The following is a 23,992-nucleotide window of genomic DNA, read 5'->3' as shown; positions in this document are numbered from 1 at the left end:
AAAAAAGATCGCCTAATAAATCGAACCGTTCGATGGAAAACGTCAAAATGTACATTGATCCAAATTAAGTAAGATAATGTGATTATGCTATTTAGAAATTTCGTTTTAATGCAAAACACGGGTACACAAATTTTAGTTACAATGGCGTTAAAAAAGCATTTTTAAAGAGATTACCAACACTATAACAATAACATATAAGTCTACCAACACTTTATATGCTATATATGTCTTTTTTTTCGGAATAACGTTATTCAGAGTACGAGACTTTTCTTGTTGGAATTCCTTTGGTTTGTTCTTTATTGAATTGAGCTGCCAGTTACACAAATAAAAAAAAAGGTATATATTATCAGTAATAGTGTAAAATTTTATAGAAAAAATATATAAATTTTTACTAATTTATTATTAAATTTTTTAAAAAATTATAATACATGTTACATTAAAACTTTAATTACACTATGTTACAGCAATTTACTCTCATAATTAACATATATATGCAACAATTATAACGTATTTTTCTATAATAATGTTACAAATAATCAATCTCATAGTACAGTAATTCCTAAGTGCAGAAGTGCAGATTGCGTCATTACACTTTTTTTTCCGTAGACTGTACCAGAAGTGTGGCTATTATATAACCGATGCCAGTGTTTTCTCGATAAACCGGTAAAAAATTTTTAATCTTGGTATTTGGTTTATTTACAAATTATTAATAAAATTAAAATTGGATTTGGACCAGGGCCTTTAAGTCCAAACCAGAGAACTAAAGCATTAAAGACAATGATTGTCGTAATAAAAGATGAATTTAAATGCATCATTTTTTGTTGGACAATCGATTATCAGTCTATCATGATAAACGAAATAATATTTCTTTTTACTAATGTAAGAAAGTAAAATTATTTCTTGTGTGAAATTATTCGACAAATAATAAAGTTTTTGTATTTCTTTCATGTGGGGTTGCATCATATTTGTCTCACGTGTCATTCCGACGGCGTTTATTTTGGAATTCTATTTGTATGTCCCCGGGCGCCACAATTTCTAAATTGTTCATTAAACTTTAAGTTTGTTTTCTTTTTAAAAAAAAAATGCAAGTATTATTAAAAGAAAAATTAAATACATTCAATGAAATACTTTTTTTTTTTCTTTCTGAAAAGAATTTTTTTTTCGAATTATTTAAAAAATTCTCACACACTTATCTCGTCGGGGTTCAAATTCCGGTTATCTAAAGTTTATCTTTATGTTTCAAGTAATGCATAACTAAACCAAAAATGTAATATCATTTACTATATTACATAATAATATTTCAATAAACGCGAATTTGTAAAAAAATTTCAAAATTTTTCGTAAAATTTCATTTGAACATGACGTTTTTACTATCATTCAATGAACATGTTAAAACCGACAATACCCGATAAAACCGATAAAACGTGTAAATTTATGATACGCGCAAATAACTGGTTAGGCGCTCAGACACTCGAAAATCTTGTAAATTATTCAAAGTCCGAACTCCGGAAATCAAGTTTTTTGTTTATTCCTTCATTATAATATATATAGATTAAGTCATTGTTTTATTCTCATTGTTCAAAATAAAATAATGAGCTTCTTAATTTGTTTAATTTGTATATCGTTAAACTGTTTCACTAATTTAATCTTGTAACTGATAAAAATCCTTCACACGCGTTGAGGTTTTGACTTATAAAGTTAATCGGATTAAATATTTTTTTGATAATTTTTATTAATAGTCATTATATATTTTATTTCACATCATTTCATTTCGTTTCATTTTTATGCATTTGATGCAATTTTTTTAAATTATTAAAAAAAAAAAAATTTCTTTTTTAAGATTAATTAAACTAAAAACGTGCTTTTAGAAATGCGTGAACATTCATGCATGCCTATTTTTTCATTTGCCGTCTCTCGTGATATGATAGTAAACGCGCTGCAAAGAAACCTAATAAACCTAATACAAATTATCTTTTTTTTTTTATCAATAAATTACCTCCCGTTTTTTCAATTGATGCCCGAATGTTTTGACTAAAAACTTTCATTGTTTTTCCTTTAGAAACTTTCATTCATTAAAATGTATATATTGTATTATTTAATAAACTGTTATTATTATTATTATTATGTAAAAACTTTCGCGAATTCAGGTTTTGGTATTTTGGCTTATTGTAAACATTGACGCATAAGAAATGTATCAGAACAAAGAAATTTTTTGGTACCATTTTAACTTTTTTTTAGATATTCATTTATAAAATTTTTTTTTTTTCTTTTTTTTTCCTCTTTTTTTTTTTGCTGCAGGATTACCATTTTTATTTATTCAAAAGTAAATACAAGAATTTTGACTAATTATAATAATCTGAAACTGTAGAGGGATCAACAACATACTTTATACTTTGATGCATTACCAAAATAAATATGATTTTTGGGCGTTCATACTGCAAAGCAAGCATTTTAAATTTAAAATATTTTTTTTTTTCTAGGGGTTATATCCAAATACGATTAATCATGTACTGTACTATAATTTTTTCCATTTTTAATATAATGATATTTACAAACAAAATTTCTAAAAGAAAAATTTTATGTGGCGGAGTAACAGAGCAGATTAAATTTTTTTAATATAAATAAAACGTTCTCTTTATTCATGACTCGATATACATTTCAAATTTTATATTATATTATTTTGCACCCACTGCCATTCCATTCATTACCCATTTTCAACCGTCATGGATTCAAGAGAGAGAGTTGCGCAATTGTTGTACGCGAACGTGCAAAATAATGCAAACCCCAACCCCCCTGCTGTAACCGCTGCATTGAACCAAGTTCAACCGTTAGCGCCACCTACTCTTACTCCTTTAGACCTTTTAACAGCAAATATTATTAATTATCGCAATTGGCAACAGTTTGACGGAATGAAAGTGTACAAATACGCATGTATGTTACGAGCTCAAAATCAGAGACTTAGCTACCCTTTCCACACAATTACTCATATTGCGGTACAGTTGTGGAACAATTCCGAACCAGATAACATAAAACAAGTTTATAGGGATATTGCTGAAGAAACAGCTCGTATGTACGAATTTCATCATAGACGAATGAACAAGTAAGAATTTATAATTTAATATAAAAAAAATATTTAAAAATCAAAACCAATCATTATTAATTATCATTTTTAATTATTAGTAATTAAACATTGTGCAACTCTTCGCATTCTAAATACTTTGACATAATACAACAACATTCCTTGAACAGAACCTAATTTTTTTTTATATATACAGTCTAACCTCGATATACTGATATTCGATATACCGATATACTATTAAATTTTATTTTCCCATTCCCACTATATATGAGAACATATAAATATCGGTATATCTTTAATATAACGATATTTTCTAAAAATTTCATTTCATTTATGTCCCGACATATGACTGTACATATATAAATTTTTTTTTTTAATTTTTTATAACATATTATTTTTTATTTTTTGTATTATATACCGTACATTGTACGTAATATAACTGTAACAGTAATACTGAATTATTTGTATTTTGTATATAAAATTAATAAAAGTGATTACATAGTTACAATGGATCGATAAATATGCATTGTTATGTTCATTGTTTTTATTGGAATGAGTATCCATTTTTGACTCTGTTTTTTGATAAGCTCATTACCATATAAGTAAGTTTTAAATATCGTTATTTTTTCAGCTCTTGAAGATGTATGTGCACACATAAATGTTGCCTTATTCAAGTAATTTTATTGTTCAAAGTTTACTCGTCATTTTTTTTTGGATAATTTAACAAAGTGTATTTTTTATTTTATTTTATTTATTTTATTTAAAAAAAATTAAGACAATGACGGGAGTCATACAAACTTGGGAGCTAGGCCCTTACAAAAGGAACAACTACACTACACCTATATTTAGTAATAACCCGACTAAGAGATTTAGGCTGGCCCAACATAGTAGTATTTAACGAGTATTATTATACTAGTATAGTGAATAAAATCATTAGTATGTGAGGTCATGTGATATCAAAGTTATAATTACGGCTTGAAATAAAATATGATCAATGTTATGGGTCAAAAAAGACGACTGTAATTTTACTGTAATTTTACTCGTGGATTCAAGGAGGCCGTAATTACTACAATAGTATTTGCAGGTACTACAGATATTATAACTTTACTCAACGCATATGATAATGATATAAGTATTGTTGTATATATGAAAGTCTTAAATTAGAATATTCCATTATTCGAATTTTTTTTTTTTTTATAAAAAATATTAGCGTTATATATTAAATTTTAATCAGATATAAATAATTTTTATTATACATAAAATGACGCATACATTAAAATGACGCATACATTAGCACGATTAGCACGATTAGAAACGGTCTCAATTTATTAGTCCTCTGTAAATGATGATGATTGAAAAATAAAGTGACGTATAATTTTCTAGTCACCGGATGGAAATTCTATGAATTTCCACTACGATATTTCTCGAACTATCTAATGTTTTCGCAAATATGAACAATATGGATATTAAATACACAGTTCAAATACTACCATACTTTAACGAAAAGACTCTTTTTAGACAATGTTTTATTATTAAAATTTTCTTACTTTAAAAGAAAACCTTAAAATTTGGTAATTAATTGTATATATCATGAACCAATCATAATTACAAAAATAATAATGTAACCATAAATTAAAGACAAAGAAATTATATAATATATTTTATGCTATCGAAAAAATTATTTTTATTTTATTCTATATTATTTTTTTGATATTTAAAATAAAAAAGTCTAGTAGAAAATGCGATAAAGCACTCATCGTATACATCGTATAGTAAACGCGTTGTCTCGAAACATGTGATTCTACTGAAATAGACCAATCCAGATAATTCTTTTATCAAATCTGAGTAATTAATTATTTAAACAACATAATTTACGTAAAATAACTTATGCTCTTTAAAAATATTATTAGATATTTTTATGGTTCATTTTGAGGAAAAAAAAAAGAAAAAAAAATTCTCATAAAAAATTATCTCGCATATTAGATTATTTTCGGCCGGTTATCAAAAGTTTATCTTTTGTTTCAAGTATGTAAGCTGGTTTTTTTAAAGCTAAATTAAAATATGATATCATTAAAACAAGTTTTATGTATTTAATATAATATTTTTAATACGATGAAAAAAAAAATTCCGAAATTTTCAAAAACTTCGCATGCACGTGCCGACTTTTTTTATTATATAATATATGTATATATAAAAAAATAAAATAAAATAAGGAAAGTATTATTATATATAATATTGCATGATAAAAAAAAAAATTCTCATTACAGTTATCAAATAACAATTCAAAAACGGTTAGAACAAAAGTTTATCTTTCATGCAATGTTTTGAAACACTGATTCTTTTGGAAATAAATGAATGGTAGATGCAACCATTCATGGACATACTTATTATATTGTTAATTGTATAAATCTTTTTAAATTTATGACACGCTCAAGAAATTTATTGGATGTTTGGATATACGAAAAGTCCATTATCCCCTTTTAAAATACTAATAGAATTATTCATTGTTTATTTCCATTGTTCAAATTTACAAGCACATGAATAATGAGATTTTTTTTTCGTTAAAACTGCTTCACATCTCGTAACTGATAATAATACTCACAAGTTCACAAGAATTCCAAGAATTCTTAAGTATTGTACATAAGAACATGAAGAAACAGTTTTCTATTGGCTTATAAATGAAGATTTTCGTTAACTTTGTTAAATTATTTTAAAATAATTTATTAATAGTCATTCATGATTTTATAAACCTATATTTTTTTTTATATATACATATAAAATAATTTTAATAATTTTTTTTTTTAAAAAATAAAATTTTAATTATACTAAAAATGTGCTTTTTGAATAATTATTAGCTAATATGCTGACATTCATGCATGCTTATTATATCATTTACCGTCTCTCACGATGTGAAAGTAAACGCATGAAGAAAATTTATTGATATACTGCAGAATTACTTTTGACATTTAACGTGAATTTCTAAAAACAAAAAGAAATTTTTTTTTTTTATGGGATTCCCGAATGCGAGTTATCTTTTAATCTTTTTTTAAAAAATTTACATCCCGGTTTTCAAATGATTTGCGGAATGTTTTGGCATAATTTTTTTTTTTGGAACTTGATGAAAGTACATTCATTACATACTTATTGTGTAAATAACTGTTGTTATTACTATATAAGCTTTCGCGACTTAATGTTTTGGAATTTTGGCTTAAACATTGACGCAAAGAAACGTACATATACCGTATTAGAACAATGAAAATTTTGATGGATTATTTTAAATTTTTTTTTTTTGGATAATCTCTTTTTTTTTGCTGCAAGTTATATTTTTCAAGAAACAAAAATTATCTAATAATAATATTCTGAAACATTAAGAAACGGTAGCTAGATCAACATCACACTTTTTTTCTCTTTTATGCATTACTAAATAAATTGAAGTTGGGCGTTCTTAACTGCATATACAGGCCTGGCAGACTTTTAAAATTTTAATTGCATGAATGACCATAATTCTTTCCATTTTTTGATATTATTAAATTTTTAAAGAAATTGTATATTGAAGTAACAGAACAGATTAAATTTTTTTTTTTTTTATATAAACAAAACGTTCTCTTTTAATCATGACTCCGTTAATAAATTTTCTTAGAGATTTGGACATACTTTTATTATTTTTTTATTACAAACTCATAAACACTCATTAAATACTCGACTGCCAACACTCTTTAGATACTATGGATGTGGATAATGGATTTGAAAGCTTTAAACAATTATTATCGTCAACTGTTCTCGTCGTGAATCCACCAAACAACACCCCCTTCGTAGAACTTGACCGAGTTCGGCCATTGACTCCACCTTCCGCCCTTGACCTTGTACCAGAAGATATCGCGGGTTATCGCGATTCAAAACAATTTTACGGTATGAAGGTTTATCGACGCGCTTGCATTCTACGAGCTCAAGACCAGGGCCTGACCTTATTACCCTCCGAAATTTCTTTGATGGCCTCCAATTTATGGCGCAATGAATCAGCCGCCATAAAACAAGTGTATATTGATATTGCTGTAGAAGCTGCTCATATAAACAATTACCACAATGGACAATTCCCAGAACATGTAAGAATTTATTCTTTAATACAGAAATTATTTAAATATAAAAAAAAAATATAAATATAATTAATTATACTTTAATTATTAGAAATGTGAAGGATGTCCAAATCACAACCACAACGCTTAGTGTCATTGAAATTAGACATCAAACTACCAAACTACCGATAAATCCTAGCTGAAACTTTTCATCATCCACGTTCACCTTTTTTTTTTTGTATTCTTATATTATATTATTTCACGTAAACACTTTTTTCTTTCTCATTTAAGTTAGAATGGGTTGCCCCTGAAATCATTATACATATAACTTCCATTATATTATATAGTAGTACTACTGGAGATGCATAATAAATAGTAGTACCGAATTTTTTGTAAATAATAAATAAAAGTGTTTAATACGTTTAAATTGTAAAATATTGTGCCATTGTTATTTTTACCATTGTTTTTATGAAATGACTACATTAATTGACTTCATGTTTGGTAAGTTCATTACCATATAAGAAAGTTTTAAATGCAATTATTTCGATTGAAATATTTTCTTTCTATGAATCATATTTGGCCTTAAAATTCACGTACATGATTAACAAGCGTACTATAATGAATATGATCGTTAATTACGAAAAAAATGGGAGACAAAACAATTTTTACCTTTGATTCCAGGAAATATTATGCTGGCCGGAATTATAATAATGTTTGCCTGTACTACAGATACTCGAATACAGGCTTAAAAAAAAATTGACGACTATCTAGAGTGTATTAATTTTATTCATATGTATTGCCCATAAAAAATTTTTCAGAAAATGATCACGTGTCTGAGTTTCTTCGGAATAAAACTAGTTTTTTCCAGAATTTTTTTTATAAGGTATATTCAATTATGTAATCAAATAAAATCACAACCTAGACTGGAAATTCATAATTTTAGTATTGTCGTGATGGTTACACACGCGCACTTTCAGATAGTCCAAGATAGTCAAAGAGAATTGTTCATAAATTTACACAATTTACGCAATTTACGCAATTTACGCATAAGTTTTACTTTTCATGTAATTTAATTTAGTCACATTAGATTAAAGTAAAATTATGATTGTATATGAAAAACCCTCGAAAATAAAAGAATATTCCGTTATTCAAATTTTTTTTAAAAAAACTTTTTTATCAAAAATTCTTTTATAACTCAACAAAATAAAAATAATGCAAATTTTACTTATATTAGACATAAAAAATAATGCATATTATTAACATGACCAGGAATTAAATTTTTCATATTTCTAAAATGACCTTTTCCTTCGTTATAATGTTATACTGTACATTTTTTTTTTATTTTTTTATTTTTGATATATAAGAAGAAAAATATGTAAAAGAATATAAGAAAAACAATCCTTTCTAAAGAAATTACCCCATAAAAAATTTTCTGGATAAATGACCATTTTTCTAGTTTTGTTTCGAAAAAACTCCGACATATAATCAATTTTCTAAAAAATTTTTTTATAGGGATATTTGGCAGAAAAAAAAAATAATAAAGAATCGAGTTATGGTAAGTTTTAAGCGTTAATCAATTACATTAAAAAGTTCGGATTTGCGTCAGATGACGCCGGCCTACATTATCAGCATTACTGCACGTTAACAGTCATCTGACATCACATTACTAGGGCAATTTGCCGATCAAATAAACCCCCTGCAAAAATTTCGTATCGAATGTGACATTATTAAGAGTTTAATTGAAGTTTTAATTAATTTAACGATCGTTAAAATAATTTAAAAGTTAAATAATTAGTAAATATTTCTTTTCCTTTGATTTACTTATAAAATAATGACAAATGATGACATGTCCTACGACTCGCGTAAAATTAAAGACAAACTTCGTCTTTGAACGGAACTTTAATAATATGGACATTAATTGAACCTCCAAATTACGTATATTTTATACATTATAATATGACTAATATGACTAAAGGCAAAAGTTAAATATAAACAATTTGGTAATAACACTTTAACAAAAATTAACAAAAGCGAATAAATGCTATAAATAATAAAATTTAACATCGGTTCATACATATTATAGCATATATTCTTCAATGTATCTATTGTTGCTGAATTAACCAAATCTTTTAAAAAACTTGTATCCACCTGATCACGATGAAGCAACATTGATGGAAGAGCGATAATGATAAGAGAAAAGGTGAGGGAAAGGGCGAGAGATAGAGTGGGACGTCCAAATTAACTTGCTATATATTTTCTTTGGTCGTTATTCATTGAAACCTTTTATAATAACGTTACACGAACTACGAATAATTTTTTTTCACATGAATTAATGTAACAAAAAAAATTATATTATTGGTTATTAAATTTCGATAAAAGAAATCACTTGTCAAGATATATAAAATATATAAATTACAGCTAGATATTATTATTCGATAATGAGAAATCTTTGTTAACGGTCGACAAATGAAAAAAATAAGTATATAAAGAAGATGTGGACAAGTTGACGAAAGAGTTTAACTTCTTGAAGAATAAAATGGATTTTTCAGAAATTTTAGAAGACGTTCAACGAACAATGCCTGAAGAAGTGGTTGAACATTTTTTTAATAAATTTTCAAAACAAATTTAGTTCCATTGAAATTATTAAGTTTGTATGTATTAAAAACATAAATACACGCAGTGATTAAAATGTAATTATTCAAATTTCCTTTTGGCATAAATGTTTATGCCGCCGAAAAATTATTTTTATTTAATGTAGTAAGGAATCTATTAAGTGTGATAATAACTAACCAAAGTTCTTAGTTGTACATGTCGTTCTCGGAAATCAATCTTCAAATTTATGAGAAGAAACAAAAAACACAACAATGTAAAATTTCGTTAAAATCGTGCGCGCTAGTTCACGTGATTACGTGTTTGCAAAACATTAAACCTTTATAGGAAGTTTTAAAAGACATAATAGAATGATAATTTATTTTATTGAAATTTACGCAATTTCTTAAGTAAATAACGTAATTTTACAATTTGAATTTTTACCTGCTCGTTACATAATATATTTAGACCGGATTTTGTCATAAAAAGAAATTTAGATGCTTCTATGGTTCATTCAAAAGTATTCTGAAAAAGAATTCCACTTATGATTTATCTCGCGTATCAGATTTTTGGATACCGAATTTGGTATCAAAAGTTTATTTCATGTTTCAAGTGATGCAAGATGTCTATTGAGGGCTGAACTAAAAATGGGACATTTTTAATTGTTATTTTTCGAAAAAAATTAAATGAAATGTGGGGCATTTCATTTATGACATGCTTATTAAATTGTTAACCGCTCATTGATAATTTACAATACAGGGATTGTTGGGCGTTATCATAAATACTATAAATGGGTTTTTTGCTAGGAAAATGACCTTTTGAGATTTTTTTTAGCTAAATTTTAAAGTTAATCTCATTTTAGTTTATTTGCTGTAAAAAATAAAGAACAATAAAAATCTCAATTTTTATTGAAAAATCCTCAGAAGGTCATTTTTCTAGCAAATGACCCAAATGTAAATATGTTAGTTATTATTTTATGCATGAATATTTTCACACGAAAGAAAAAAAAAAATTTAATAAAAATCTAGAACGATTTTATCGCGAATAATAATAATAAACATCAAAACGCCGCAATTCCGAATTCCGAAAAACAAGTTTTAGTTATCTTTTTTATCACTCGTTCCAATAATGTAATTAAATAATTATTGTCTTATTTATTTTCATTGTTCAAATATGTATATGAATTGCTTAATCTGTTAACATACATAATTACTGTAATAACTCTAAATTACACGCGTATAAAAATAAGATTACCGTTAACGCTTTACATTTCGCTTTAGTAAATATGAGGTATTTTGCATTTAAAAAAAAGAATTTTTTAAAAGTTTATTATTTTATTTTTTAATTTATTATATAAAAAAAACACTTTCTTTCGCGCACGAAAACTTTAAGAAAATAATTTTCTTGCGAATTTCGGAATTTAACATTCCGAAAATTTAGTCATATCATTATCTCGCCTTTTCAAATTATGCCAGAAGTATATTTTTAGTATTTTCATATTATGCGGACATTCATTGCATTCTTATTATATCATTAACCGTTCTTAATAATTACGCGCAAAGAACCTGTTGTTAATGTTTATAAATGTAAACAAATGCAAAAAAATTCTTTCTGATATGTGTGGAAAATATTAAAAGATTTCACAAGTCACAACATTTTAAATGTTTCAAAAAAAAAAAAAAAAAAAAAAAAATCATTCAAATTGCCCAAAATGTAAAAAAGAAAAATTCTCACGGAATTTACGGAATTTCCGTAAAGTAGTTATCTTTTCTATCTTTATACCAAAAAAAAAAAAAATAGGTACTTATTTTTCAAATGAAATGTGGGAAATTTTGATTAAAGCGTGTCAATTTAGTTTTTTACCCCAATCACCTCAATTTACCCCATCGAGTTTTTTTTTATTTCTTATTGTGTTGTCCAATAATTTTTATTATATAATCCACGAATCAAAATTTTATGGAACTTTGGCTTGAAATTTGACGCAATCGATACATTTGATAACAGTATTAAACAAAGAAAATTACAATATATTGATTTAAAGATATTCATTGAAGTTGTTTGTTTTGATGCACGTCCGTTTTTAATTGTTTGAAAGTAAAAAGACAAGTAACAAGTAAGAATTAAATTATCTAATGTCATTTTCAACCGTGAAAGAAACGGTAATCGGATCAACAGTACGCTTTTACTTTCAAAAACTACTAAATTAATTTTGTAGTTGGGCGTCAAAACTGCATCTAACAGCATATACATTAAACAAGCAGCTAAAAACTTGAATTTTTTCATAATATTTTTTTTTTTTAGGAATCTCAAGTACATTTTTGATAATATTGATTGCATTATCATATTATTACCATATTTTTTTCCTTTTTTGATGTTAAAAAGAAATCATATAGCGATATATGAAATAATGATAGATTTAATTTTTGTTATATAAACGAATTAAATGAATTGAACAATCGAAAATTTTTATTGCAATAAATTTATGAACGCGTTCGTAACAAATTAATTTTTGCATTGTGCTATCTACTAACCATGGAAGCACATAACTCAGCAATAGACCAACTCAACCATGAACTCGACAGACTAAAAGAACTTCTTCGACCACCTCCCCCACAGGCTCCACCAAATACCTCCAGGATTATATCCCCAGAAGCCAAAATTCATGCTAAATTCCGTAACATGAAAAATATCCGTGGCTTTGGACCTTATGTCGATGCTTGTAATGAACAAGCAAGAATTCATGGACTTAACTTCTCTTCAAACTATATTCGCTCCATAGCAGCTATGTTATGGAGTAAGGAACCTTCTTTTATAAGGGAGTTCTACATAACAGCCGCCAGGGATGCGAGCGTTGTTATTCGTAAACATAAAACTCAATTTCTTTCGGAAGCGGAACATCACGTACGAATTTATTTTAATAATATGAAATATTCAATAATCATTATAACTAATTAAAACTTTATTTTTTAGAAGTGTTCCGAAATATGCAATTGCCACTAATAACACTTATTTAACGAATTGGTTATTGTTGAGTATTAATTTTACTTTTAATATATAAAAATACGAAAATTCTCTTTTATAGAATTAGAGTATTGGTTTGTGGGAATGAGTGGTAAATTTAAACAAATACAGCACATTCTTTTATTAGAATTAGAAAACTGAACACAATATTACATTCTTTTATGATATTTAGAAAGGTTGTTAATAACTTTTGTCTCTCTTTAATCAACATACACGTAAATTTTTTTTTTTTTTTTTGTGTACAAGTATAATTAAATTCATATATATGTATTAAAATTATTAAATATTAAATTATATAATAAATTAAACCTACCAAGAAATTTTTTTTTTTTAAAAAAAAAATAATGAAAAAAAAAATAATGCAACCACGTGATACCGTATCGTAAGTTATCGTGTCTAGAGAGCGAATTGTAACATTCGGTCTGATGCGTAAATTAAATAATTACATTGTTATCTTACCATTGTTTTTACGGAACGATAATTTCCTAATTTCCATTTTTGTATCTATTGAATTTAAAATATCATATGTTTTGTTTTTTAGCCAATACCATATTAGAAATACTTATTCACATAAATTTCAAATGTATAAGCATTCAGCCGAATTATTTTCGGGGAATAGCATTCTCAGGGGGGAAAAGGAAATTTTGATTACCATAAAATTCATACATATAATGAACTTTTTAGTAGTTTTTTTTTACAACCTGATAAATGAACACTTGACCGGAATTCTGTTTCCGCTGGTGACACTACTTACCTATGATTGTCGCACATCTGCAATAAAATTCATTGGACAGACATAACTTTACTGTCAATCACATGTATATTTAATTATTTGATGCACTATCGTTCAATCATCACATGATTTAACCCTTTTAATGAACGCCTTAGAAACTCAGAAATCGTTGAAGAAATGTTATAAAGAAACTTTAATAATAATTTTTTAGCCCATTTAATCAGCCTCAACATTTTACTTTTGATTCGATAATTTTTTCGATTTATAACCAAATTTTCGGGTATTCATTTGGTTTCGCTAATCTTACCTTAAATGAGTAGATCTATGATGTCATAATGACGACATATATGAGAAAATTAAATTTGGTAGAGAGCATTTCGTCATTATTTCCCAGTGTCATTTTTTTTTGATAACTGATAATAAAACAAATATATTTATTAATTTTTTAAAATTAAAACTGAACATTATTTATAACTTTTTTAAAAAAATCATTTTTTTTATTTTTAATTTTTATTTTTTTTTTAAAAAAAAAACTAGATTAAGAAAGGAAAAGCTAATAAAATTTCTGTTCTAATATATATTAAGGGAATTAATTAAAAAAGGGAATAAATTATAATCATAAGAACATCTTTCGTAAAGAATGTTATTTACATAGTAAGTGAGAGGGGATAGATTATATATATATTTATAATAATATACTAATATTTTTTTTTTTTTTTTTAAAAAAAAAACCTTATTTACAGCATAATCATGTGACAGTTTGAACAAAAGATTATCTTAAAGATTTAAAACGGTATATTAAATATGGCGTATTTATGCAACATATTAAACTCCCATAATTGAAAAAAGGATGAAGCATAATTTTTTTTTTTGTCTTTTCACCAAGTAAATGGTTTTAATTGGCTCGAAGACAATTACTCTTTTTTTTTTGATTTTAATAAATAAATATATATATATATAATGAATATTTTCATTATTTTAAATGTTTTTTAAAATTTTTCGTGACCGTCCTGCGATAAAAAGATATTACGATATTTTATAGACATTGCAAAGAAATATTGATATTATAAACGATCGCTTTTTTTTATCCTTTATATGCAGGAGTATCAGGGAAAGAAGAATTCGCATTTTGAAAATCATTAGAATTTGCTTCGTTTTCAAGATTTTTCAAAATTTTATTTTCTTTGCTTTCATTTTGTTCCTTCAATTCGATTTTAGGAATTTTCTGCTCTTTATCACGATTACCGAATAAACGAACTCCTAATTGAGAGGAGAAACAAAGCAATTCATCGACGCTCATTTTAGATAAATTGACCGAACCAAAAGCGGACGGGGAGGGAGAATTGGTTTTTTGAATCAAAGCTGTCGCTTTGACAGTTTTATTAAGTTTTTCAACTAAACTTTCAATTCTTTCAAATCTAGCATTCAAAATATTGATATAATCATTATTTTGATCACATTTATAACAATTTTCACTGTTTATTTTATTCCTATTATAAGGGTAAGTATTCGCTCTTCTTGATTGTCTTCTATTTGATGATGGTGATCGTCTTGATTGTTCATTTTTCAATGATTTTACGATATTCATTTTTGATTGCATTTTTTTTTTAAGAGGAAAAAATTTTTTTTTTAAGAAAAGTGTGAAGAGGTACCAAATAATTGCTTCTGATATATTATTTAGAATTTGCAGATAAAATTTTTAAATCTTTCTTTTTTTTTTTATCTTTGACTTGTAACTTGCTTATTGAATTTTTGAAAATGGGGGGATGCGTATTTATAGTTTTTTGCTATATTCATGTGTAACAAATGTAGTAACTGACGTTACATGTAACATCATATTTTTATTAATAGTTGCTGATCCTTCCAAATTTGAGATCATTCTATATTTTTAAATAGTATAAAATAAATTATAATAAATAAATATATTATTTATATATAAAAAAAAATTAGATAACAAAAAAAATTATTTCACCATAATAATAAAAATGATATTCTAAACCGAAAGGAATATTATATTTAATAATATCCCGCGTGAAAAAATAATTAAGCGTGAAAAAAATATTCGAGTACCGAACTATAAATAAAATAAATGAAAAAAAAAAATTTTTTATCTTTCCTTGTATTGTAAAAACTAACAATTCCGATTGTTTTTTTTGCGGAAATAAATCCCGACAAAAAAAATCAATAATATTTAAAATATTATATTATATTGTCGGGAATTTGAACACATTTCGGTATTTACCAGATGATTTTCAAACGATGTGCTGTCTTACGATTATTTATGATTGGATGAGATTTTAAATGTCCTTTATAAACAAATTGATCTGGAAAATACCAAGAAAAAGTTTGTCTTGGCAATCAAAAAGTACTTTAATCGTATCCATTGTTTGACTTATTTTTGGAAATTGAGTTTAGTATGTTTACGATCAAGTTGATATTCTGGAGCGTCAAAGTGGCGGATAAAGCCTCATTTTCACGTGATTTTTGGCTCATGGATTTTTCTAGCGTTTTAAGAAACTTTCTAGCATTTGACCAAAATAGGAAATCAACAAAATTTAATTAAACCTTTTGTCTACCTTGATGAGAAATAAAAACCTTTAATTAAAATAGACCATTTTACCCCGTTTTAGAATCCCCTGTTAGAGAAGCAAGATTATTTCATCATTTTAATGCCCTATTTTTTTTTTTGAACCGAAACTAATTTTCGAAACTAAACTCAATTATTACTCAGCAAAAAAGTAATACAATTTTGTTCGGTTCAGAATGTTTGAGATGTTTTGAAGCAAAAATCATGAAAGTCACGACATTATTTTGCATAATACGGATTTGCGGAAATTTTTCGCTGTCGGTTATTTGACATTTGTGCACTAATTTAGTAGTCCCCTATAGTTCCCGATTATTTTTGATAACAATGATATTCGTGATCTTCATGTGGCAAAGTGGCTTAAATTTATTTTCCAAATATAGTAACAAAAGCGGATTGGTATGAGGCTCATATGGCTCATAATTTATTTTTGATACCAATTGTGGCAGACAATTGTGGCTTGATTGGGGTGATGCATGATCCATGTGATGCTATATTGATAATGGCTCATTTCACATGAAAAAAAAGGAGAAAGAAAGAAATTAAGGAAAGAGAAAACGGTTTATAATAACAAATGAGAAAATTAAGGAAAATTTTAAAAAGTATATTTCAATGAAGCGAAACTAAAACATGTAAAATATGCGTTGAAAAAGCGAAAAGAAAAAAACAAAAATAATCCGAGAAGCGAAAGAAAAAAAAAATTTTGAGTTAAAACATTTCTCTTATCGTCATAAGCTTATCGGTTTGATTGTTTTGATTCCATCGTGGAAATACAAATTACTAAAATGGTAATTTCAATAATAATTTTTTTCTAAAAGATCCTTTCCAAATTAATCTATTATTGAAGTAAGATAATGTAATTATAACCGATATTTCTATTAAGAGTTTAAATGTACGACAAATACAACAGTATTCCAAAATTAGAAACCAATGACGTTTTGTTTGTTATTCGTTTCACTTTTATCCATCGGGCTTCGGTATAATTTCTTTTTTTTTAAAAAAAAAATGGATTTACATAATGAATCAGGAAAAGAAAAAATTCTTTTTTTTTCTGTTACAAGAAATTTTAAATTGTGTCATTATTTTTTTTTGAAAAAAAAAAAATTTTAATTATTATGTAAAAATCTAAAATAACGGAAAAATCAAATAATAAAATATTAATATCTCAACTGTTAATAAATGTTTTAAGTAAGTGCAATCAAAATTAAGGAAACGTGCTTTAGAAATGATTAAAATGGAAATGGGCTTTTTTATCCTTATTTTATTGGTTAATAAATTAATAATTTGATAATGAATAATTTAATTTAAAATCAATACTGCGATTAATTTTGGTATTACTAATCATGATAATGACTTTACTATTAAAATTTTAGCATGTAAATGTAGGTGTATTAAAAAAGAAATTTAAGCGCAATAAGCCACTTTTCAAATTTAAAAACTTTTTATAATTTTTTATTAATTGAAATTGATATAAACGGAAATTTTCTTGAAAATACAAAGTAAACATAAATAAAGATATTCATGTATTTCCCAAAAAGTTTTCCGAAATTGTCACACCTTTCTGGTGACAAATTGTAGATTTAAATAACGATGGCGTAGTAATGCTGTAGTATGCCATAAATGGCACATCCGGTGACTCGGAAAACTTTCGTAAGAGAATTGTATTTGAAAGGGTTTACGCGTAATATCCGTACGATATATTATATATGGGAGAATTTTTTTTTTGATTTTTTTATTAAACAGAAAAATAATAATAATAGAATAATAATAGTAAAAATTCCTGAAAAAAAAAATTAAAAAAAAATTTCTTTCGAAAAAATTGACGCGAGAATCAAAAAAATAAATAAATAAATAAAATTAAAAATAAAACAAATAATTTTTTATTCTTTTCATTTCCGAAAATATTCTAGTAAATTCTTATTTTTCGTTTGTTAGTGGCTGTATCTAATCTGTACGGCATAGTTGACAGTTTACATTATTATTCATTATTATTTATTACATAATTAAATTATGAAATATCGGTAAAATTCTAAAAATAAAAAAATTTTCCCTTCATCAAATGAATAACAATGAATTTTTACATTCTATAAATACAACAATAAACCTTATTTTCCGTAGACATTTTCATTGGGGAAATATTTTACCTTTGATTTATTTTTATTAGACGATCTTTCATATAAATGGTCTTTTTTTTTTGATTAACCCTCAATTTTTAAACAAGTGTGGTGCAAATAATAACGCTACGTACATAAATTTGACAAATTGGGTATTAATAATTCGATTTTACTATATTTATCACAAAAAAAATTTCCTAAAAGGAAACAAAATAAGAAAAGATCTTCTCAATTATTTTTTATTGGTAGAATTATAAAAACAAATACACCGGCCGATGACCTTACTGATATTTTTATTTTTTTCTTCGAGGAAATTTTTTTGTCACAAGGAAAAAAAATGCATGCAATATAAAAAAAAAGAAGAAAAGAAATTATTAAAAAATAATTATTCATCTTTGTTATCATTTCAATTCGGGTCGGGTAATCCCAAATTCTCCTAATTCAACAACGTATTATTATTTGACTTTATTAAAAAAAAAAAGAAAAAAGAAAAAATCAAAGAAAGAGATAATATGGTAAAAGGAAATTTTAATCGTATTGTTTTTTTTTCTAGATTTTATTTACGTTGCAAATAAAAATGTTTTAAGTGTTATTATTAGGTTACAATTACATTAATTATAATTGTATACAAACATATCCCGCATTTGTATCACAATTTTTTTTTTTTTGCGATTTTTCTTTGATTTGCAAAAAACTTTTCTATTTATATCAGAAAACCAAAAAAAATGATTCGTTCATTTGTCAAATTAAATGCATCTAATTTAGTTGTGTCACAAGAAACATTTTTCGAAAAAAAAAAAATTTTTTTGACCATTTCGGTTCGGTTCGGTTCGGTTCGGGTAATTTATATACATTTTTTTTACTGTTAAACGGGAATTATCGTATTAGATAGTTTTTTAATATTTGCAGGAAATAATTTTACGGCGGATGAATGCAAATTATAGTAATTTGAACGTGATGTTTTATTTCTATAATTATTTTGCTTCAAATTTTTAAAAAAAAAATTTTTTTTTTTGCAATTCTTGTTTATTGTTTATTTAATATAGTTTTGATTGTTGTAATATTTATCGTAAAAATTTCTATAATAAAATCTTGTCGATAAGCGTAACTGGAATTTTCTTATTGCCTGCTTTATTTTACTTTTCACATATCCATTTTCACTTATTGTTCTTATTGTTCTAGTAATCTTAAACATGTTAATGAAATTATATTTTGTATTTATCATAGATACATAATCTTAAATAACAAAAATAGAATCATGTAATCAATAACTCTGTAATCGTTTTTTTTTTCATATTAAAAAAGCCAAGCATCTTTACACATACTAAATGCCGTCAATCGGACTCTGAACCTTAAAATTTACACATACCAAATACCGTCAAACCCTTAAAATTTACACGCTAAATGCCTGGCTGAAATTGTAGCTAATCTCTTAAATTGGATCATACCATTTATTGTTCTTAATATTTCTTATGAAGATCTTTAAATAAAATATTTTTTTTCCTAACTATGGGAAGTAGTTCTGAAATAGTTTTTAATAGAATAAAAAGCAAGTCCATACTTTTGTACGAACTTTTTAACCATATCATCCTCTATTTACAATAGATTTAATATGAGAATTTAAATTTTAGAAAAGATGTCCATATATCAAAGAAACTATATTGATAAAACAGTCATGCGTAAAAACACTTTGCTTTATTTATTTAAAAAAATATCCTATATATGAAAAAATAATGAAAATATCAGGAAGAATCCGAGTAATATGAAATAATCAACGTAACGTGTAAAAAAAGTCCAAGGTTGTTGCTCTGAGAAGTACATCTTATTATTAGGGACATAGAAAATGATACATCTTAAATTCTTATGAAAAAAAGTGATTTGTTAATAAAAAATATTTTTTTAGAAAAGTGAATAATTTTGCAATGATTATTGAAATCTTTTATTGAGTTATGTTGGGGTGGTTATCTTCAAGCAATCTCTTGACTTCGTCATACTGGATAAAGGAGGTCCTTAATTCATCAGATAAAGAGTTCCACAATTCATTCGCTTTCGCAACTCTTTCTTGTTGTGATATGTTTGGGAATTCTTCATCTAGAATTTTCTTGTAAAAACTATGGTAGTATGTTGAAAAGCCATATTGCCAATTTATTGTTTCATTAAGAGGGCGAAGCGGAAGTTGACGTTGACAGTCTTCCGAATGAGTAAGATAACCAAAGATATGTATACAATTGTTTTTATATTTTTTAATCCGTGCAAACGCGAGACATCCAACAAACTTGTAAATTTGTCTTGATTTTCGAGCTTTTGAGTTACCATTTTTTGGTCTTAAGCTTGCATCACTTCCACAACAACATTGTAAAAGACAAATACCCTTAGCTTTATTACTATAACGTACTTTCCATTTGCGCTCCGGCTTATTTTCAAGTATAAGATTATGCACCTTCAAGAAGGAAGTAGCATCGTTTTGTGACTCCCATTTTCTATCAGTAAACTTAGAAACTGGGAGAGAACATAATTGTTCTTTTTGTTTTTGGGTTAAAATAAGGTGTGAAGAAATTTTTAACATTTTAGATTGTAGGTCTCTGTGGTTATTGATTAAGAGTGAAAGCTTTTTTGTATTGAATTTTGGTTTCAAGTATGGAAATAATAGTATTTCATTCATTCCATACATAGAAAAATATACTACCTCAAAAATTTTCGAGTACACCAATTTTTCTTTAATTGATTTGTGATCCAAAATTCATCCTGATGTTCCTTTTTTTATCGTTAGATTGTGTGTAACCTAAATTAACCTATGTTTAAATTCAGAAATAAGGACCAACAACAACCCAATCGTTATATTCTCACGAGATTTTCACGTGATATTTATACATGCGATGATTTCCCCCAATAACACCATCAAATTTCACTATCACGTGACAGTGGAGAATATTCATCACAAGCTCTACTGTTCAGACATCCCTAACTCTTGGATTGCTTGTTTAAAATTAGCCATGATGATATTTTCTTACTTTTTATTTTACCACCAAACTGGGGATATGATTGAGCTGAAATACTTTGGTTAAAGTGTTGAATATTAACGATAAAAACAACCCATGAAAAAAAATTTCTAGACAAATCTGGATAATAGAACCAGACTAATACTATTCATCGGACAACTTCTGGATAAATAAAACTGGACAAATACTGGACATGAGAAAAATCCGGCTGGACAAATTCCGGACATGAAAAAATTCTGGACATATTCCAGACAATAGCTTTCAAAAATGGAAAAATTAAAAATTAAAAAAATGCAAAAAACACAAAACTGATGTTAAAAACCTCCCCCTGAGGTAATAAGTAAACTTGGAGAGCAACTAAAAATACTATCTATAATGTTAATTTAAACTTTGGATAATTGATAGTAAAGTCAGGTTACGGTGCATTTCGCCAAAACCCATTTCGCCGAAGCCAATTCGCCTTTCACCGAAGAGATATTTTGCAGAAAGAACATTTCACCGAAAGTGCATTTTATCGAATCTATTTCATCGAATCGTCCATTTCGTCGAAAATGGTAGCGATTAACATTTTATGAAAAATATTCATCGCGCAATGAAAATAAAAAAATAAATTATTTTTTTAGAGTTTTTTTTTCCAGGAAATTATCACTTTAATATTCAAGAATATTCAAGAAACTGATATTAATTTCAAGCAATAAATAACTTTGGAATCCTGAAAACATTTATTCATGAAAAAGTAAGTAAAAAAAGATTAATGTATTATTAACAACGAGATAAATTTAATAAATCCATTTAATTAAAAAATTTTTCTCAAATGGAATTGACATTTAATTGACTTTTAAAGTTTCTTTTACCAAAGATGACTATGCCAATTGCATGAATGCTTGAAAACTTTTATTACAGGCTACAATTTATTGTTGAGATTTAATAATATATCATATTTATCCATATGCTGTACAGTATCTTTACTCTTACAGTAGTTATATAGTAGTAATTCACGTCAAACGGTCAAAGTCTTCGAAACATTTCTGGAACTGCATGCTAACTTCCATCTACTATCGCATGCAGAACAAATCTAAAAATATAATTTTTCTTTAAAGCATTTATTTGAAACTGGTTATACAAATATTGTTAAAGAATCATACTAACTAATGTGATTGATAGAACGAGCAATTTAATTTGAAATGCACATGTTGGCGTTTACGGGCGGTTATAGAAGTAGATAGAAAATATTATTTAAATTCCTTGCTGCCAGTTTAACATGAGAAATACATTTATCAATTGTAATAATACTTTAGGAATTGCAGTATTGCACATAATGCTTTTTATAAACTTACTCATTATTTAAATGCTATAAAATAATATCTTATCCTTCTCCTAATTAATATTAAAAAAGGGAAAGTGTATGCATGCATGTATTTGTTGTGCTAATTAAATACAGTATAATAAATTTCATGCAATAATAATTATACTATATTAAGAGCTTACAATACTTTCGGCAAAACATTCTGTCAGTAAAATGGGAATTCGGTAAATTGGATTTGGTATCGGCAAATTTCCTGTTGGGAAAATAGCTTCGAAAAATAGAACCGTATTAAGATTTCACGGTTAGAAGAAGAAAATCAAAAGAAATTAAAAGAAGATATTCGAGATGTGGACGAAGTATTTATTTGTGATGAACGCGCCCTAAGTGTTATAAGAAAAACTGAAAAAGAGGGATGTGGGTAAAGTAATTAAGTGTGATGTACTCGCTCGAATAAAATACTTGTGACTGGCTGGTCGTATAATTACATGAAGAGAAACAAAATCTGGTAAAAAATTTTTTTTATTTTATTCATTTATTAGTTAATACTGTTATAGTAGGTTTGGTAAAAAGGTTAGTGTTTGATAACAAGTCAAAAACCAAAAACAACTAACGTTACACAAAGTTTAAAGTGCAAAACTCCAAAAAAAAGTCCCAAAAGAAATACTCCTAAAGAAGAAAAGTTAAAAAAATTAATAACTTGATAAATAAAAAATATCCAACATCATGAGAAACTTACCATTTTTAACAAAAGAAATCCAAAATAATGCATCCAAGCATCCCTAAAGGTATTTTGAAGTTTATTTCAAAGAAAAAGGACGAAATGCTTTAAAGCAATAGCCCATAAAAAAAAGAAGCGAGAAAAAAAAGAAGTGAAACTTAACCCATTCTTAAAGAGAGACGCTTTAAAGTGTATTTCAATGAAAAAAGGCGAGGTTTTCCAAAATAAAGGACCAAAAGAGAAATGAAATGAGAAAGCGAAAATGCTTTTGTGTAAATCAGTGAGGGCGTGAGGCTATGATATTGCATTATCGTGCCACTGCCACGTGGGTAAACGGGATAAGTATTGTAAACTCCTGGAACAGGTTACATTTTGGGATGTGATTTAAGTGATTCTCATTAAATTAATTGTTACTGTAAGAACTTTATTTTAACCATTTTCTAAATCATTGGCAAAAAGAATCAAAAAAATTACCTTCAATCTTACAACGGGAGACATCATACAACGCAACTGCCTAAACTCTTGCCTGATTTTAACTATCAAATGCCCTAACTGTCAACGAGAACAAGACAACAATTACCACCTGGGTCCCATAAAATACTAAAGTTAAAAACTAATAATAAATTTAAAAAATAATAAAATTGATAAAATTAAAAGCGTTTGAAACTGAATGCTAATATAAATCAAAAAAAGAATACTAAACTATATTAATTAAAGATAAAATAAAGAAAATATACTAGTACTATAAAAAAAATTTTGCTACCATATAAAGATGT

The 23,992-nt window shown here is 26.3% G+C and overlaps 5 protein-coding genes across 5 annotated transcripts; 3 read left to right on the top strand and 2 right to left on the bottom strand.

Moving 5' to 3' along the window:
- Nucleotides 1-2,648: 2,648 nt before the first annotated feature.
- On the top strand, nucleotides 2,649-3,596 carry OCT59_014117 (uncharacterized protein). Its single transcript, XM_025321671.2, has 2 exons — nucleotides 2,649-3,100; nucleotides 3,181-3,596. The coding sequence occupies exons 1-2, from the start codon at nucleotides 2,724-2,726 to the stop codon at nucleotides 3,185-3,187; spliced, it is 384 nt and encodes a 127-aa protein (XP_025168187.2). The 5' UTR covers nucleotides 2,649-2,723; the 3' UTR covers nucleotides 3,188-3,596.
- Nucleotides 3,597-6,701: 3,105 nt separating this feature from the next.
- OCT59_014116 (uncharacterized protein) lies at nucleotides 6,702-7,587 on the top strand. The gene is made up of 2 exons (XM_025328097.2): nucleotides 6,702-7,182; nucleotides 7,265-7,587. Exons 1-2 carry the CDS (start codon nucleotides 6,805-6,807, stop codon nucleotides 7,301-7,303), a joined length of 417 nt encoding a protein of 138 aa, XP_025168188.1. The 5' UTR covers nucleotides 6,702-6,804; the 3' UTR covers nucleotides 7,304-7,587.
- A 4,686-nt stretch (nucleotides 7,588-12,273) lies between these two features.
- OCT59_014115 (uncharacterized protein) lies at nucleotides 12,274-12,741 on the top strand (the record flags this gene model as incomplete). The annotated part of the gene is made up of 2 exons (XM_066141960.1): nucleotides 12,274-12,642; nucleotides 12,712-12,741. 2 exons carry the CDS (start codon nucleotides 12,274-12,276, stop codon nucleotides 12,739-12,741), a joined length of 399 nt encoding a protein of 132 aa, XP_066002036.1.
- Nucleotides 12,742-13,963: 1,222 nt separating this feature from the next.
- Nucleotides 13,964-15,241, bottom strand: OCT59_014114 (uncharacterized protein). Its single transcript, XM_066141959.1, has one exon. It carries the CDS (start codon nucleotides 15,093-15,095, stop codon nucleotides 14,580-14,582), a length of 516 nt encoding a protein of 171 aa, XP_066002035.1. The 5' UTR covers nucleotides 15,096-15,241; the 3' UTR covers nucleotides 13,964-14,579.
- A 4,039-nt stretch (nucleotides 15,242-19,280) lies between these two features.
- Nucleotides 19,281-20,777, bottom strand: OCT59_014113 (uncharacterized protein). Its single transcript, XM_066141958.1, has one exon. It carries the CDS (start codon nucleotides 20,757-20,759, stop codon nucleotides 20,133-20,135), a length of 627 nt encoding a protein of 208 aa, XP_066002034.1. The 5' UTR covers nucleotides 20,760-20,777; the 3' UTR covers nucleotides 19,281-20,132.
- Between the last annotated feature and the right edge of the window lie 3,215 nt (nucleotides 20,778-23,992).

The sequence above is a fragment of the Rhizophagus irregularis genome, chromosome 21 (assembly GCF_026210795.1).
Source record: "Rhizophagus irregularis chromosome 21, complete sequence".
Lineage (NCBI taxonomy): Eukaryota > Fungi > Glomeromycota > Glomeromycetes > Glomerales > Glomeraceae > Rhizophagus > Rhizophagus irregularis.
The sequence above is the reverse complement of the archived record's forward strand: the minus strand, read 5'-3'. Positions and strand labels throughout refer to the sequence as shown.

What these genes read in the sequence shown, in the direction of transcription:
- OCT59_014114 (XM_066141959.1), bottom strand. Translation starts at nt 15,095, where the DNA reads ATGCAATCAAAAATGAATATCGTAAAATCATTGAAAAATGAACAATCA.
- OCT59_014113 (XM_066141958.1), bottom strand. Translation starts at nt 20,759, where the DNA reads ATGTTAAAAATTTCTTCACACCTTATTTTAACCCAAAAACAAAAAGAA.
- OCT59_014117 (XM_025321671.2), top strand. Translation starts at nt 2,724, where the DNA reads ATGGATTCAAGAGAGAGAGTTGCGCAATTGTTGTACGCGAACGTGCAA.
- OCT59_014116 (XM_025328097.2), top strand. Translation starts at nt 6,805, where the DNA reads ATGGATGTGGATAATGGATTTGAAAGCTTTAAACAATTATTATCGTCA. An exon ending in ATGGACAATTCCCAGAACAT is followed by an intron (nt 7,183 to 7,264) that starts GTAAGAATTTAT and finishes TTTAATTATTAG; the next exon opens with AAATGTGAAGGATGTCCAAA.